This window comes from Sinocyclocheilus grahami, unplaced genomic scaffold, assembly GCF_001515645.1.
Source record: "Sinocyclocheilus grahami isolate Dianchi unplaced genomic scaffold, SAMN03320097.WGS_v1.1 scaffold27.1, whole genome shotgun sequence".
Taxonomy (NCBI): domain Eukaryota; kingdom Metazoa; phylum Chordata; class Actinopteri; order Cypriniformes; family Cyprinidae; genus Sinocyclocheilus; species Sinocyclocheilus grahami.
The window spans coordinates 339,871-356,630 of NW_015505206.1; the positions used below are offsets into that span (position 1 = coordinate 339,871).

Genomic DNA, 16,760 nt, shown 5'->3' on the forward strand with positions numbered 1-16,760 from the left:
CACGCACAGTTAGTTCTTTGTCTGCGTACTCCGGTTCAAAAATGTAGGGTAGGCCGAAAGACTCCATCTCCTCCAACTTCAAAATCGTCCGACATCGTTGTTTTACCTTTTTTTGTAAAGGGCGTTTGACTTTCTTCGCACGTTTGCTTTGTAAACACTGGGTCAGTACTTCTACCTACGTCACACGTAACCTTTCCAACGTGATTATGTAATGTGTGAGGTTGAGCTAGTGTAAGATGAGCAAAAATATAAACATTTAAATTTTTTCTTAGAAGATGACCGATTGTTTTGCTTATTTCACGGCTGGTATCGTGTAGAGCCCTTTGAAGCTGCACTGAAACTGCAGTTTGGACCTTCAACCCGTTGAAGTCCACTATATGGAGAAAAATCCTGGAATGTTTTCCTTAAAAACCTTAATTTCTTTTCGACTGAAGAAAGAAATAAAGACATTAACATCTTGGATGACATGGGGAGGAGTAAATTATTAGGAAATTTTATTCTGGAAGTAAACTAATCCTTTAATATAACAGGGAGGAGACAAGGAGATCAATAATGATTTTTGTAAAAGCTTTTCAAAGTTTACTTTTATGGCTTTTTATGTAAGAGACAGGAATGACAGGGTAGAAGAGTTGGGGACGGGACCAGAAAAGGCCCTCACAAGAAATCAAACTCATGTTACTCGCATACGTCATGAGCATTGACCAGGTGGCCACGGCTCTGACTTTGTGAATGCTTTTTAATAACTGTACACCTCTATTGTAAAGTATTCAAGTGATTCTAAATGTACATGATCAAGCAAAAAAACAGCATAAAGACAAGGGGGAAAATGTAAAAAATTATTTAAGTGTTTACATTTATTTGTTACATAAACCGTTTTATACATTTGGGACACTTAACACATTTAGAAATTGTAAAAAGCTAACGCTGTTGCTGATGCACGTTTAGCCACATTTCACTCAGGGGTGCATTTCCATATGGCAGTCGCCATACCCTGGCTCAGGGGTAGGCAAGTCCGGTCCTAGAGAGCCGCAGTCCTGCAGAGTTCAGCTCCAACCCTAATCAGATACAGGCTGATCGCCACTGCATTCCCGCTATTAAAGGAGATTTTGTTTTTATAATACTACTAGATTCATCACAAGGTCTGAATTTCTATAATCAGAGCTAACATAAGCAAGCTGTTCTCTGCAATGTAATCAGATGTCTTCCTTGAAAAAAAGCAATAATAATTTACTATGCTGTAACATAAAATAAAAAAGTTAGTTTTGAGAATGCACTGTTTACATTGTAAAATCGACATCCTACAGCCATTAACAAAGTCAAAGTGCACTTCTGGGACAAGGAAGAGAGAATGTAAAACAAATTCAATATATGTTATTTTATTTCCAAAGCTACACGAACCTTACTATACACATTTAAGATACTTAAATATTAAGTACAAACTAACAATTGTAAAACACACAAATAGAAAGAACAAACTTACTATAAAGAAATCCAAAAACATCCTACAATAACAGGATGTACACATAAAACTCTTGCCAATGTACCAATTGATTAGAACAGGTTTAACTTTTTTTCCATAGTGAATTAAAGAGTGGGTGAACTTAAGGAATGCACTGTATAATGATGAAACCGACTGTAGGGAAAGGCACTTGCCGCCTAGTCACTCTCTCCATCATCACTGATGATTCCCTGCAGGTTGGCCCAGGCTGCTTCTCTCTTGCGCCCTGTGTTTCTGTGGCTCTCTCCACTATCAGAGTCTGAGTCCACAACACATTTATAGGCAGAGGGGGGAGGAGAGACATTCTGTGCAGGGGGCCATGCTGCTGCAGCTGCTCTTCTTTTGGGACGTCCTGATGAACAAAGTTTAATTTCATTAGGTTTAGGCCCAAATGAAGTAAATCACATTTTACAACTCTCAGATTTCCATCCATTCATGTGAATTTTTTTACCTTGAATTTAAATGTATCTACAGTAGTGTGTGATTACAAATTTAAGAACCCGTCTTAGATCTACAGGTCATATTTCCTGACATACAATCACCTGAAAAACTAAGGTGAAGATTTATGGTAAAGATGATGACATCAGATGAACGATTCTGTTAAAGTGTGTAGCAAGAGGTTCCTGCCAGTTCCTGTTCTTTTATTGTTAAGTCAAATGAGCCAGATTACAGAGACTCTCACCTTTTATTTGTAATGGCACTTGGTGCCTCTGCCCCAGACTTTCAGTAGTTATGATGATTGGATTAGGATTGGTGAAATGGGGCAGGTTGCTATGCCTGAATACTTCATTTGCATGCTTTGTTTAAGGTCGTCACCCAGGTGCCTTGTCTCCATTTCTAAGGCCTGTCCCCTAAAATGTATATAAACTACAATGCATCACTGCCTTAGCTAGACTTTTGATGACTGCAGCGCCACACAGTGCGTTCTCAATAAAGAAGTCTGCTGAAGATCCCCAAGAATCTACTGGTCTCAGCTTCTGTGTTTCCAACAGTAGATACAATTTATAAGCATCATTACCCTGAGTGGCGATGATGTTGCTGATATCCAGCTCAGCCAGTTCCTGTGCTTCTTCTCTCTTTAGTCGAGCTTTTTTACATTTCTCTATGGAGGGCTGACCTGGGACAGACATATTTCATAGGTAATAAGAGTGTGCTTGTATGGACATTCTTTATAACATATGCAACATAGAAATCTCTCAGTGTACAAAGGAAAACAAACCGTGTATTCTAAAGTGCATTACACTTGACTGCCATTTGTATGATATTAGTTGTTGTTTTTTCAGTAATGTGCAGGACTGTATTTTACATCAGCTGAAAATGCACTGAAAGGTAACCTAGTTACTCCACATACATGATTAAAAACACTGAAGGAATGCAAATTTGCATGTGCACATTTACCATAGCATTGAGATGATTCAGCAAATTGTATATGTGTTCCCCCTTCTGTTCACACATGCACACTAACCTTCCACACCCAGCTTCTCCAGCTCTTCTTTTCAGCACAGCCACCTTTGCCTTTACTGATCGGCAGCCGTCTAACAGCTTCTTATAGTTCCGTCTCACACCACAGAGGGCGATGTAGCGCTTCAGCCTGGACACTGCCTTATTTTCTTCATCCTGATGGTCAAAAATAATTGTGAGTTATTATAATCAATACATATCGGAATAAAATTCAAAAATTGGGTTTAAAAAAGGGCATGGACAGCATGTGGTCCACTTATGTGAGAATCAAACTGAAATTCTCTATCTGACCAATTCTGGTTGTTACAAAAGACATTAAAAACAGAAGTAGCTTTTGTCCTTACTTTAATACTTTAGTCTTTACTACTTAAGCAAAAATAACAACTTCTGGACCCCAAACTTCTGAAGGGTAATGTATGGTTGAATAACAGCACTCTTGCTTGTTTGACATTACTTAAATATAACACACAGTAGTGAAAAAGTCATTTTTTTGTGATGTGAGCTGTTCTCAAATTCATCTTGCCTTTCCTCTGGTTGCGTTCTCCCTCTCCTCGCTGCGCTTTTTCTTTGTCATACTTTTCTTTCCCTCCTTCTTGTCCTTCTCTTGTTCATCCTCGTCCTCCAGTGAGGGAAGAGACGAGGAGTCAGTCCTCTGCTGCCTCCTTCTGACCGTCCTGTATTTTCTCTTCTGTCAAGAAAAAGAGAGATAAGCAATGTAAGGAGAAAGGTTTAAGCATACACCCGTTTTGACCTCAGAGGGATTCTTACCATTTTTCTCCATCTCTTTGGAGGACAAATTAGCAGCATCCTCTTTTTGATATTTTTCCTCTTCACTGTCTCCGCTGCTGTAATTTTCAGAGTTGCTCCTGTTTTTTCTTTTAGCGCTCTTGTTATTCTCCTCTTCACTCTCAGAGCTGCTCCCAAAAACCTCTCTCTCCACTTCTTTCACAATATCCCTCTCGACTGGCTTCTTTTTTCTGATATCTTTTCTTTTACTCTGCGTCTTCACTTTTTCATCCTCCGAATCACTCGAAGCCGGTGTATCAGTGATTTCCTTCACACTGTCTGAATCCTTTTTCTTTTCTTTCGATGGTTGTTTTTGCCTTGCCTCCTCCTCATCAGAATCATTGAACTCCTCTTCTTCGTCACTTTTTTTCACCTTCCCTTTCTTCTTCAGTTTCTTTTTCTTCTCACTGTCCCCTTTCTGTTTGCTCCGTCTCTTATTCTGTGTTTTTTTCTTAATGTTCTTTTCCTCTTGCTCCTCCTCACTGTCTTCACCCGTGTCTTTATCACTTTCAGCTTCATCCTCTTTTTGTTCTCCCTCGTTAATAGCTTTCTCTATTCCAGAGTCAGGGGAATCTGGACAAGAGAGAACGTAACGTTACTCACGCAACATCCAATAAGAAAAAACAAGGACAAACTCAACAAATACTACACGGTTACCTGGAGAAAACTCCTCCAGCTGTGATCTTTTTGTCTTTCCCACCATTTTATTCTTTTCATCCCCATCATCTTCATCCACCCTTTTCCTTTTGCTCTGGCTCTTTGAAGGATTCACACTCTTAATAAGAGGCTCATCATCACTGTTGTCCTGGAAATTGAAGAAGGTTGTCAGTTTTTAAAGGGGTCATTGGATGCAAAATTCACTTTTCAAGTTGTTTGAACATAAATGTATGTTGGAAGTGTGTGTACACATCCATCCTATAATTATAAAAATCCATCCAGTATTTTTTTTTTTAAATCCCCTTTCTCAAACCAGGCTGTTCTGAGATTCCTGTCAGAATGACGTACTTCTGTACAGGCCCCTCCCACGATAGTTTGATTGACAGTAGTGTTTCAGCACAGACTGGTCTGGTGTCTTACCTTAGACCCGCCCTGAGTGAGCTGTCATCAGTCCTCCATTGTGTTGACTCTGGTGCAGGGGAAGACAAGATGTCTCCGATTAAGTGAGTTCTTTATTGTTGGATGTAATAATGAATATAGCAATCGTCATTTACTCCCGACATCTGAGCTGCTGAAGACGCAGAGGATTAACGTTACTTTCGCTTTGAAGTGAATGCGCCACTCCCGATCAGCCTAAATGCATCAATGTTCGCTCGAATCATTCGTGATCCAGCCTCATCTACAGAAGTATAAGGTTTTTTTTTATGAAACTTTGCAAATCACCTTTCATAATAATGCACTAATTAGCCAGTTTTACGATGAATGCGGCTAAAGTAAACAGTCTCTCTGAGAGCAGCTCGGAAGAGTGGGGCGGGGCCAGCAGAGCTCATTAACATTTAAAGCAACATGGACTATAATGGCTTGATACAAACAGAGCTGATTTTGACAGGTTTAAAAAGGTGTTTTTTACACTAACATTGAGAAATTTTACCAAAGTATGTTATAGACTTTTAATTAAGACCCTAAAAAATCATATCAACTTGTGCAAAATAAGCATCCGATGACCCCTTTAAAATGTTACTGACAAATCGCATTATTCTTCACCATATTATCAGACAAGACTTTGCTCTTTCCTTTTTTATATTTGGAACCTTTCAAACTGTTTCCGACCTCATTCCCAAATAAATGCAAAAGCATCATTTGATTGCCTCAAGAAAAGTCATTTAGGTTATAGTAGAGATGTTCACGGTACCAAAATAAGTTTGCATAACAGATTATAACCATGTTATGTATAACATAATATTTTAAAGAAAAACTGCTGATAAAATGCTTTGCAAGGTTACAATTCATCCCAGTCTATTTAGTAATATTTTTAACAACTTCCATTCTAACCACTTTATGAGTACATTTTCACCAAAAACGGCACTATTCAAAAACCTCAACTCTAAAAGTGCTTAATTTCTTTAATTTTGACACTGCACTTAACCCTGAGTTACTGTCATTCTAAACCCCACTTTTAACCCCAGGTAAAGGAACATTTCACACTTTTAGAATCTTTTCATACTTTTTAGAATTTAGAATCAGGGTTAGCACTGCTTTTTAGCCCAGGTTACGAAACCCTGCTCATCTCCCACACATCTTTAGTGAACTACTTTTGCAGTGTTAACCCCCACATTGCTGTGCCAAACTTGCCCAGTGTGAAACAATACAGTGTTAGAATGTTATGACTAGATACTTAACAACAGACACCCAGTCATGTGCCTCATAATTCATAAGAGGAAAATGTCAAATGGTGACAGAAAACTCCAAATTGGTGTGAAGAAACTACAACAGCAATTATCAGCTAAAGACATCACTTCTGTCTGGAAAGGACACAAACTGGAAACCTAAAGCCCCCCACTCTGCTAATGACCAACGACTCTCCAACAACCTGAATGAGTTTTACTGTTGCTTTGAAAGACAATGGGATAGTCCTGATACCATCCCCCGTGACACCAGCCTTCAGCTTGAGCTTGAACATCAGCTCATCAGCTTCACCACAGCAGAAGCGGAGGCCTCTTCAGAGCTCCACACCTCAATGGCTCCCTCCCCCTCAGCCCCATCACAGGAACGTCTCTCTCCATCCAGGAGAGAGATGCTAACAGAGTCTTCAAGAGACAGAACCCTCAGAAATCAGCCGGACCAGACTCTGTTTCTCCATCCACTCTGAAGTACTGTGCTGACCAGCTGTCTCCAGTGTTTACAGATATCTTTAAGACCTCTTTGGAGATATTCCATGTGCCAGCCTGCATCAAGACCTCCACCATCATCCACATCCCCAAAAAAAAACAGGATCACAGGTCTAAATGACTACAGACCTGTCGCCCTGACATCTGTAATAATGAAGTCCTTCGAGCGCCTTGTATTGTCCCACCTCAAATCCATCACAGACCCTCTCCTGGACCCCCTGCAGTTTGCCTACAGAGCCAACAGGTCTGTAGATGGCGCAGTTAACATGGCCCTCCACTTTATCCTCCAGCACCTGGACTCCTCAGGAACCTACACCAGGATCCTGTTTGTGGACTTCAGCTCTGCATTCAATACAATCATACCGCCTCTGCTACAGGACAAGCTCTGCCAGCTGAATGTGCCTGATTCCACCTGTAGGTGGATCATAGACTTCCTGTCTGACAGGAAGTAGCATGTGAGAATGGAAAAACATGTTTCTGACCCCCGAACCATCAGTACTGGCTCCCCTCAAGGCTGTGTTCTTTCTCCTCTCCTCTCTATACACCAACAGCTGCACCTCCAGTCACGAGTCTGTCAAACTACTGAAGTTTGCGGATGACACCACCTTTATTGGGCTCATCTCTGACGGGGATGAGTCTGCCTATAGGTGGGAGATTGACCGTCTGGGTGCAATCAGCACAACCTGGAGCTCAACGCTGTAAAAACAGTGGAGATTGTGATTGACTTCAGGAAGAACCCAGCCCCACCTGCCCTCATTATCCTGTGGACTCTGACCGCTTCCTGGGCACCATCATTACCCAGGACCTCAAGTAGTTCAACATCAGCTCTCTAATTAAAAAAGCACAGCAGAGGATGTACTTCCTGAGGCAGCTGAAGAACTTTAACCTGCCAAAAACAATGATGGTTCACTTCTACACTTCCATCATTGAGTCCATTCTCACCACCTCCATCACCATCTGGTATGCTGCTGCTGCTGCCACTGCCAAGGACAAAGGCAGACTGCAACGTGTCATCTGCTCTGCTGAGAAGGTAATCGGATGCAACCTCCCATCTCTTCAGGACCTGTACACTTCCAGGACCCTGAAGCAGGCGGTTAAGTTTGTGGCTGACACATCTCACCCTGGACACAAACTTTTTGAAGCACGCCACAAAAACAATTTCTTTCCCTCTGCAACTGCTATCAACACTACCCACGACTCATCAGGGCTTCTTACTCACGAGTCACGCCCATGGACATTACACTTCACATTAAAACACACGTTGTTTCACATGTTACATTAACACACACAACTCAGGCTGCTATATTCTCACATCCCAGACTGTAAGCATTTGCACTGGCTCCTCACTGCACATCTTGCACAATGTTCAGAAATGTACCATTTAAGTTTCAACTGTAAACATTTGCACTGCCCCATTTTACAAATTCTGCACAAATGTAGAGTTAATGTTTATAATGTTTATTTTGTAATTTATATTTTTTAATTCTAAATTTTTCTTGCTCTTATTGTATAGCTTTTACTTGTCTTAATTTAAAATTGTTTACCTCATTGTTCTATTATTGTCTTTGTCAAGCACCAATTTACCAAGACAAATTCCTCGTACATGTATACATGCAGTACTTGACATTAAACGTGATTCTGATTCTGAAGAAGAGCTTGTTTTATTCTTACCTCTATAAACCAAAAACGTTAATTCGGGACAAACTTGATAGTACAGTTGACAAAGTCTACTAAGGATGCACAATGCTAGAGCTGCGTTCATCCAATCAGTGACACTGACACCACAAACATGCAAAAAATAATTTTAACTTAGGAATGTACAGAGTGAACCCTCACCCTGTGAATACATCAGACTAATTGTTTATCAATTTATTCTAAAGAGATTTATTCCAAAGAGATCATTGCACCAGTAACCAAAGGGTGGAGCTTAGCAAAAGATCGTTTTTTGACAGATGCATGGTGTTAAGATCACATGACTTCAACATCTCTTCTTTACCTGCATCTTCAAAAGTTCCTCCTCGACAATTTTCTTCATCAGCTGTCTGTCCTTGATGCTGAGCGACTCTCTCCACCTTTTCCAGGTATCTCCTCCGCAGAATGCCTAAAGTCAGTGTACTGAAAGATGGCAGAGTAACAGCAAATTAAACATGTAAATAACTGCACAATAGCAGATCTCATTCTGATTGACCAATATAAATCAATGAAAAATGTCACATGACTTTAACACTTCACATCATTTGGACACAGCAAACCGTTACAAAACACAAGTACACTTTCACTTTACAGTGCCTTGTGCATTAACACGAGTGATGTGATGCACAGAGACACATGTTTGTGCTTTCTATCTGGAAAACCGCTCAAGCATGCTACTGTACTACAGTATTTCCTTCAAGCTTTTACGTAAGCTGCGTCACACATGATTGTAGTGTCTCTTGATCATATTTATTTACGATACCTGCTAATTAAAGCGCTTCTTATGCGATGTGATCATCTTCATGCAAACATCTTACACTATCCACCCCTTTATATCTGTTTCTTTGTCCTTCATGTCACACACTAGCTATTTAGGAGCCGATGTGAGGCCTGACATGCGTTACCGAATTTCTCAAGCAACGAGTTTGATTCAGCCCTGACTTACTAACATAGCGTTCTTTGATATGTAACTTAATGATAACATCCGTTTTGAGAGCACTTTCGATATTGCCTTCAACTCGCAGTTTACCTGAGGTCCAAACACTTGTGCAGTTCTCTCACAACGAACTTTCGGATCACGTCCTCTTCTTTGGCCATGTTTTTTTTTTTTTTTTACACACTTGCGCCACTTTTTACTCCCCTGCGTACTCTGTGTGTGTGTGTGTGTGTGCGTGTGCGTACTAAGCGCGCGGCCCTACCTTGGCGCGCTTTGCTGTGCATGGCTACGATACTTTACGTCATCGCGCACAATTTCCGCTAGACGTGATCACGTAATATGGATCAAAATTATCGATTTTTCTTTTATGCCAAAAATCATTGGGAAATTAAGTAAAGATCATGTTCCATGAAGATATTTTGTAAATGTCCTACCGTAAATATATCAAAACTTAATTTTTGATTAGTAATATGCATGGCTAAGGACTTCATTTGGACAACTTTAAAGGCGATTTTCTCAATATTTAGATTTTTCTGCACCCTCAGATTCCAGATTTTCAAATAGATGTATCTCGGCCAAATATTATTCCATCCTAACAAACCACCATACGTCAATTGAAAACTTATTTATTCAGCTTTCAGATGATGTATAATTCTGAATTTCAAAAAATTGACCCTTATATGTTTTGTGGTCCCTGGTCACAAATATGTTCATATGGAGTTGTTGGACAAGTCTTAAACAGCTACTTTATATGCTCCATTTTTTAAAAGATATTTACTCTTCTCATATTCACCATTTTCATCCTTCATCTGGTATGAATGTCATTTGGACACTCAGTTATAACCTAATGTCTACTTTTTATGATTGATTCTCGTGCTTTGGAATAAGTTTCCTTTGCTATTTTTGAAGACAAAATAAAATAACTTAACAAGGGTTTTACCAAAAAGCATTTTTATTGAAAATGTTAAAGGAATATTAATTCCAGTTGATTAATAAAATTCCAAAACAATATCCGGACGGCATTCCACATATACTAGTTTAATTGGCAGAATTAAGGGGTGTTTTTTGGTCTAGGACAGTGAGTGCATACAATTATGGCTTACATTTGTCAATAAAACATAAATCATTTTGTGAAGGGCTTTGTACCGTAGTGGTAACTACTACTGTGATTCAAAGGAGCAATCTTTGTCTAGAAATGACCCTGAAATAAAATTACTTTTTTTTTTTTTTTTTACTGCAGGTGTGGCAAGAAGTCTAACACGTCTAAACTTCTGTTTTATAATGTATTGTTACATAATACTAGTAACTATTGCAATCTTTTTAAACCAAAACAATATTAGTTTTATAAATATTAGCATGCCCATTGAAAATGTTAAACATTAATCGTGAGGCACAGTTGTGTAAAATTATTTACTTGTTATGTTTTCCTTTTATGTTACAAAAAGGATGTTTACAACTGGACTCCCTGCTATCTATGGCTGCAACAACAAGCTTTGCACATTTGGTCAGTTTCCCAGAAGATCTGACAGTCCTAGACAACATGACACCTCCACCATGTACCTCTCAAGTCAGCATACATCACAGTTTACCATTGATCACCAAAAGATTAACTTTCACACGGCCCATACAAACAAACAAAACACAACTTATTTCACATTGAATCTTGAAAAAGTGAAAATTCTGGACAATAAATTAACTGAATAATAAATTAAATTTAACAAAAAATGAAAAAAGGTCATGTAAATGTATCTCACAGAAGAAAATAAAACTGTACCACACTGTGGCAACTTCAGTATTATTTCTAAACTAGCCCATAATTACCCCCACCCCTCCCTTTTCAGTGCAGTATTAAACATACCAAAGTTGTCTTTCTTTCCTCAACCAACTTTTCCATTGTTCACATGCATATTGGTAGTACAATGTCTTTGTATCGTTCTGATTCAGTCTTTGTAGACAGTTTGCTGTCCGTGACCCCTCTCATCATGCATAATATGCCTCCGCACATGGATACGCCTCACCCGCCTATCCCCGCCTCCCACACCTGCCCCTTCCTCCTCTGACTGGCCCACACCTGGCGACGGGACGCCCCCTGACTCCAGCAAGGCCATGCCTCCCAAACCCAAGCCTCGCCCATTTTCATAGATCAAAATGTTGAGTGTCTCCTCAAAGATTCGAGCTTCTGGGAACTCAACCTATGTGAACAGATGAAAAAATTAAGTTAGAAAACACATTTATACACATAGACAAGACAGTTCAAGTCCCTTTTGCTCACTTTGGTCTGTTTCTTCTCAGTGGCATAAACAATAGAGGTGCAGCAGACTTCGGCAATCTTGCGTCCCTCGCCGTAAAAAGACCAGCAGCATATCTCATCTCCCAACACGTCTTTAATGAACAGCACTCTGCCATTAAAGCGCAGCCCCAGCTTATCGAACAGCTCAATGTTCTTCAGAAGGTTATCATCAGAGTTGCTGAGGAAACAGGGTAAAATTTATTGAAAAACAGCACCACTCATTGACATTTACATATTTGGCATACATTTTTTTTTTAATTCATGCATTCCCTGAAAATCTAACCCATGACCTTTGCGTTGCTAGTGCTATGCTCTACTGTTTGACAGACAGGAACATTTAAATGTCTCAATATCATTTTCTTACTGCTTCCTATAGTAACCAGGCATAATTACAAGGGGTCATTGAGCCACATGTCTTGTGTGTGTATGACTACAATTATTCATTTATATTCAGAATAGTATTTGAATAAGTCACATTATGATTCATATGCTTTCTGAAATGAGGTGGTGGTAAACTCAAAAAAGTAAACTTAAAAAAAAAAAAAAGGCTGAAGAAGTGAGGCTGAATGTACCTGGTATAGGAGTATTTATTGTTCCCTCTGTTATTCTGCAGTTTCACCACTGGCTGTAATGAGGAAAAGATTGCTTATGAAGCAAAGACCACAAAAATCTCATTACCATTATTAATATCAATGTCATTTTCCTCAGAGCTCCATACTACATGCCCATATAAAGCAGTCCTTAAAGGCTGGACTACATTACATGACTTTTAAGGCAAGACATCACAGAAAAAATAAACTAAAAGATATCACTATACTTCCCCAGCTAATTAATCATAGGACATTAAGACTTTTTAATTGTATTAAATTTAATTGTATTATTTTGTATTAAATATTTTCTGAAATGTTGTTTAAATATGCAAATGGTGCAATAATTAAATATGTGCTAATCTATAGACGCAAATAAAGTCTAACAAAATAAAATAAACACTTAAATGTGAAACCTGAAAGAGAACATGTAGCAAAATAGCCCAAAATCACAAAATTTTAAAAACTAGTGCACGAAAAAAAAACTATTGTTTTGCCTGTAGCGTCTTACTTTAAAATCTATACAAAGATTTAAAACACCAGCAATCATACACTTGGCAACTCTGTAAATGTTTACAGAGCAAAACTGGACATTATATACTAAATGTCTACTATGACTACTGGATTACACACTACTACACTTTCATGTTGTTCTGACATAAAGACACAAAGTGTGCCACATTGCTAGGAGATTAATGAAAAAAATGGTAACATGCATTCTAAAATCAGCTCAAAATATCAAACGCGTTTGATATCTCTTGACTGGATGGAATCATAGTTTGAATCACGTCTGTACACTACACAACTTTCACAACTGACCAATATCTGCCAACTAGCTCTAGCTTCTGGCAACAAGCGCTAACTCCTCCAGACTTTGAATCTGGGCAAAAAACTAGGCAAAATTGGTGTAGTGCAGTCTAAAGAGAGATCATTTTTCTTGTGTTGTTTTGGTCTAAGGGGGAAGTAAATATTCTGCTGTGTTATCTCACCTTCCTACAGGTGGCTATCATCCTCTGTTCCTCTTTGGCTGAAGTGATCATAGGAATGTGACATCCCCTGCAGACATCCCTGCGTTTCTGCATCAACATCAAGCAAGCCATTAGAAAGTGACAGACCAACAGTCAAACACCTTCCTTGGCTCAAAGAAGCATTCAACTTCTCTACAGACGTGCTACTTTGGACCAACAGTGATGGTACAGAAACACGCTCCAGTGGATCCTCTAACCTGTAATGTGGTGAGGCAGTGCTGCACAAGACCCTGCAGCCTGTAGTACTGCGCCTCCTTCAACACCTCCTCTAGCTCCCGTGTGCTCTCAGGCAAAGGAACCGTCCCGTCCCGCAGGAAGTTCAGCACCAGGGAAAAGTGTCTCCCACATCTGTCCAGTACCACCCAGCCTTAAAACAGGTGAAGAAATATTTAAAGGGGTAGTTCACCCAAAAATTTAAATTGGATGTTTATCTGCTTACCCCCAGGGCATCCAAGATGTAGGCGACTTTGTTTCTTCAGTAGAACACAAAGATTTTTAACTCAAACCATTGCAGTCTGTCAGTCACATAATGGAAGTGAATTGGAATCACGGCTTTGAGTCAAAAAAACATACACAAACAAAACCAAATTAAACCCTGCGGCTCGTGACGATACGTTGATGTGTAAAGACACGAAACGATCGGTCTGTGCAAGAACTGAACAGTATTTATATCATTTTTTACCTCTGATGCACTGCAATGTATGAACTGTCTGAACTGTCCTGAGCGCATCCTCAACAGCCGGCGTGTGACACGTCTTCTTCTTGCTTTATGGCTTATAAGTGCATTACCGCCACCTGTCTCTCAAATGGACCATTGACACTCCTAATTGAGATTGTAGATAGAGTGTCAACGGTCCATTTGAGAGATAGGTGGTGGTAATGCACTTATAAGTCTGCGATCTGTCATAAAGCAAGAAGAAGACGCGTCACGCACCGGCTGTTGAGAATGCGCTCAGGACAGTTTGGACATTGCGGTGAATCAGAGGTAAAAAAAATATATAAATACTGTTCAGTTTCTTGCACAGACCGATCGTTTAGTGTCTTTACACATCAATGTATCGTCACGAGCCGCAGGGTTTAATTTGGTTTTGTTTGTGTATGTTTTTTTGACTCTCAAAGCCGTGATTCCCACTCACTTCCATTATGTGACTGACAGACTGCAACAGTTTGAGTTAAAAAAATCTTCGTTTGTGTTCTACTGAAGAAACAAAGTCACCTACATTTTGGAAGCCCTGGGGGTAAGCAGTTAAACATCTAATTTTCCTTTTTGGCTGAACTTTCCCTTTAAATACACATCTCTGATCTAGTTTCTGCATCTGTTATTGTAGAATAACGCTTGGGAACAGGGGCAACAAACAGCTTTTGTCCTAGGTACACTTGCACATAGTTTTTCAGGTAACTTTGTAGGAATATTTCTTCAAGTGTCCTGGAGACGTTGTCACAGTTCTTCTGGATTTAGTCTGTCTCAGTTTTTTTAGTTTCTTCATGTAATGATGAGATAATGATGAGATCAGATCTTACCAACACCAAACTTTTGAAAAGTATTGTATAACAACACATTCTCATGCTTTTTCTTACCCTCGGAGTCTATGGTGACCTCTGTGTTTCCGTCACAAATACTCCTGAGCAGACTGTCCTCCTTGCTGAGCGTCTGGACTGTGGTGTAGTGGAGAGTTCCCCCCACATTGAGCTTCACATACTTACTCCCCGCCAGGCTCCTGCCGGCCTTTTCTTCCCGAACATGGCAGGAGGATGATGCAGCAGAACCAGACACAGTCACCACATTCCCGCCAGATGAACCAGATGCCTCGGCAGACATCAGGGGAGTAGAAATCAAATACTGCTTATTCACTGCCTAAAGATATAAAGCCCACAAATAGAGAGCAGACAGAATTACGGTCTGATTGTTATGAGATGTTTTAAGCAGTACTGAGTCATTCTGAAATGCAGTGGTTGAGGAATAGTTCATCCACGTTTCCTCACTCTCATGTCGTTCCAAACCTGTATCATTTTCTTTCTTCCATGGAACACAAAAGGAGACTTTCTAAAGAATATACTTGTTTTCATTCATGTAATTTAACTGGACTGGAGCGGTCAAGCATCCAAATGACAAAAAACAGCAAAAAATCAGTCCTAGCTCTCTTTTGTGTGTTCATGAAAGTAGCAGCCATGTCCGATTTGTGAACAAAATTGTTCCTTCAAGCCTCGAGTCAGATCTTTTGAGTAAATCAGTTGATCCAGTTAATAAAACTGGTCTGAATGCTTCATATATTAACTGAATTGAACTAATCCAGCTGTTAAGTTCAACTAAAACGGTTTCCCACTGAAGGGCAACATTTCCAGTGAAGAGCATCTGTTTATATGATTTTAAAATGATCAAATGGTTTCAAAAGACTTGACACAAAAAACAGCACACAAGTCACATGGATACTTTTATAATACTTTTAACTATGCTTTTTATCATTTTGGATGCCTGACAGCCCCAGTCCTCATTTGAAAAAGACTGTCCCGAAATATCTGCAAAAACTCATCTTTTGTGTTCTACTTACATGTTTGAAAAATAGTAACTTATGTAAATAATATCAAAACATTCTTTTCTGTCTGACTCTGAACTATTCCTTTTAAAAGAACATTTAGCCAGCAGGACATCAAAGCGATCTCTAGTGATTACTCACAGGATTTCACATATGTTCAGAAGACATAAAATTTTATGAGAGCAAAATAAACTAACAAATGCTGTGACATCTTCAGAGATATGCGCGAACAAGGCGACAGTACACCATTGTTTACTGGTCATAAACTGTGCACACCAACCACCAAACTGTGACAACCACTGTAACGATATCCGAAAACACAAAGACAACATCCAGAAAGTCAGAAACATAATACATGAAATACAAAGCAATGCTTTTATCATCCGTCATACTAGAGAATCCAAAGATCCCACTGGGGTATCCCTAAAAACTACCACATATAAAATATAACACCCCTTTAGTAGTACTCAGAGGCTTGTGAATATCTGCCCACTCCACTGGGGAGGCCACAGATGTGTTTCTGTACTGATTTCAGAGGAAATGGACAGAATTAGGTCAACACATTCAGTAAAATCCTAACTCCAGCTGAGAGATCTCGCTAATCCTCGTCTAGACCACACCAAATATATTTCCCACCGTTCACTGGCCATTTAATAACTTGACAACTTACGGTTAAAGGGAAACACATCTACATAACGTGTCTTATACTGATAAGCTTATTAGCCCCTGAGCTAGCTCTTGATAACATTAGTATGGCTGTCAACGAGCAAACACTCACCGAGCTGGGTCCCCGCGATAAGGTGCACAAAATACAAAGTATTCGCGACGGGCAGTTAAATCTATAACACTAAGCCTGCCATGATTTTTCACCAAATCATAATTTCCTCTGTTGTCTTGCCGCACGACTGTCTTGTTCCTCTTTCTTGCTTGTTGTGGGTTGACAATGGCTGCTTCACCTCGCGAGGAGTGTCTTTCGTCGACTGATTGGCCCACTTCAACGTCAGTCAAGCGAGTTAGTCCCGCCTCCAGTCTGAAGCCAGCCAATCGTAAAGGCCAGTTTTATAAGATCAACGTTTTCTTCTGACACAAAATTTAGTTTAAGAGGAGTGTCTTTCGTCGACT

At 39.6% G+C, this 16,760-nt stretch overlaps 1 protein-coding gene and 1 pseudogene across 1 annotated transcript; both read right to left on the reverse strand.

Annotated features, from left to right (window-relative positions):
- Positions 1-1,391: 1,391 nt before the first annotated feature.
- LOC107567065 (HIRA-interacting protein 3-like) lies at positions 1,392-9,485 on the reverse strand (annotated as a pseudogene).
- An 880-nt stretch (positions 9,486-10,365) lies between these two features.
- On the reverse strand, positions 10,366-16,594 carry LOC107567055 (BTB/POZ domain-containing adapter for CUL3-mediated RhoA degradation protein 1-like). Its single transcript, XM_016252655.1, has 7 exons — positions 16,417-16,594; positions 14,683-14,959; positions 13,302-13,471; positions 13,066-13,152; positions 12,062-12,114; positions 11,472-11,667; positions 10,366-11,391 (listed from the first exon to the last, which is right to left on the reverse strand). The coding sequence occupies exons 2-7, from the start codon at positions 14,921-14,923 to the stop codon at positions 11,140-11,142; spliced, it is 999 nt and encodes a 332-aa protein (XP_016108141.1). The 5' UTR covers positions 14,924-14,959; positions 16,417-16,594; the 3' UTR covers positions 10,366-11,139.
- Positions 16,595-16,760: the final 166 nt, after the last annotated feature.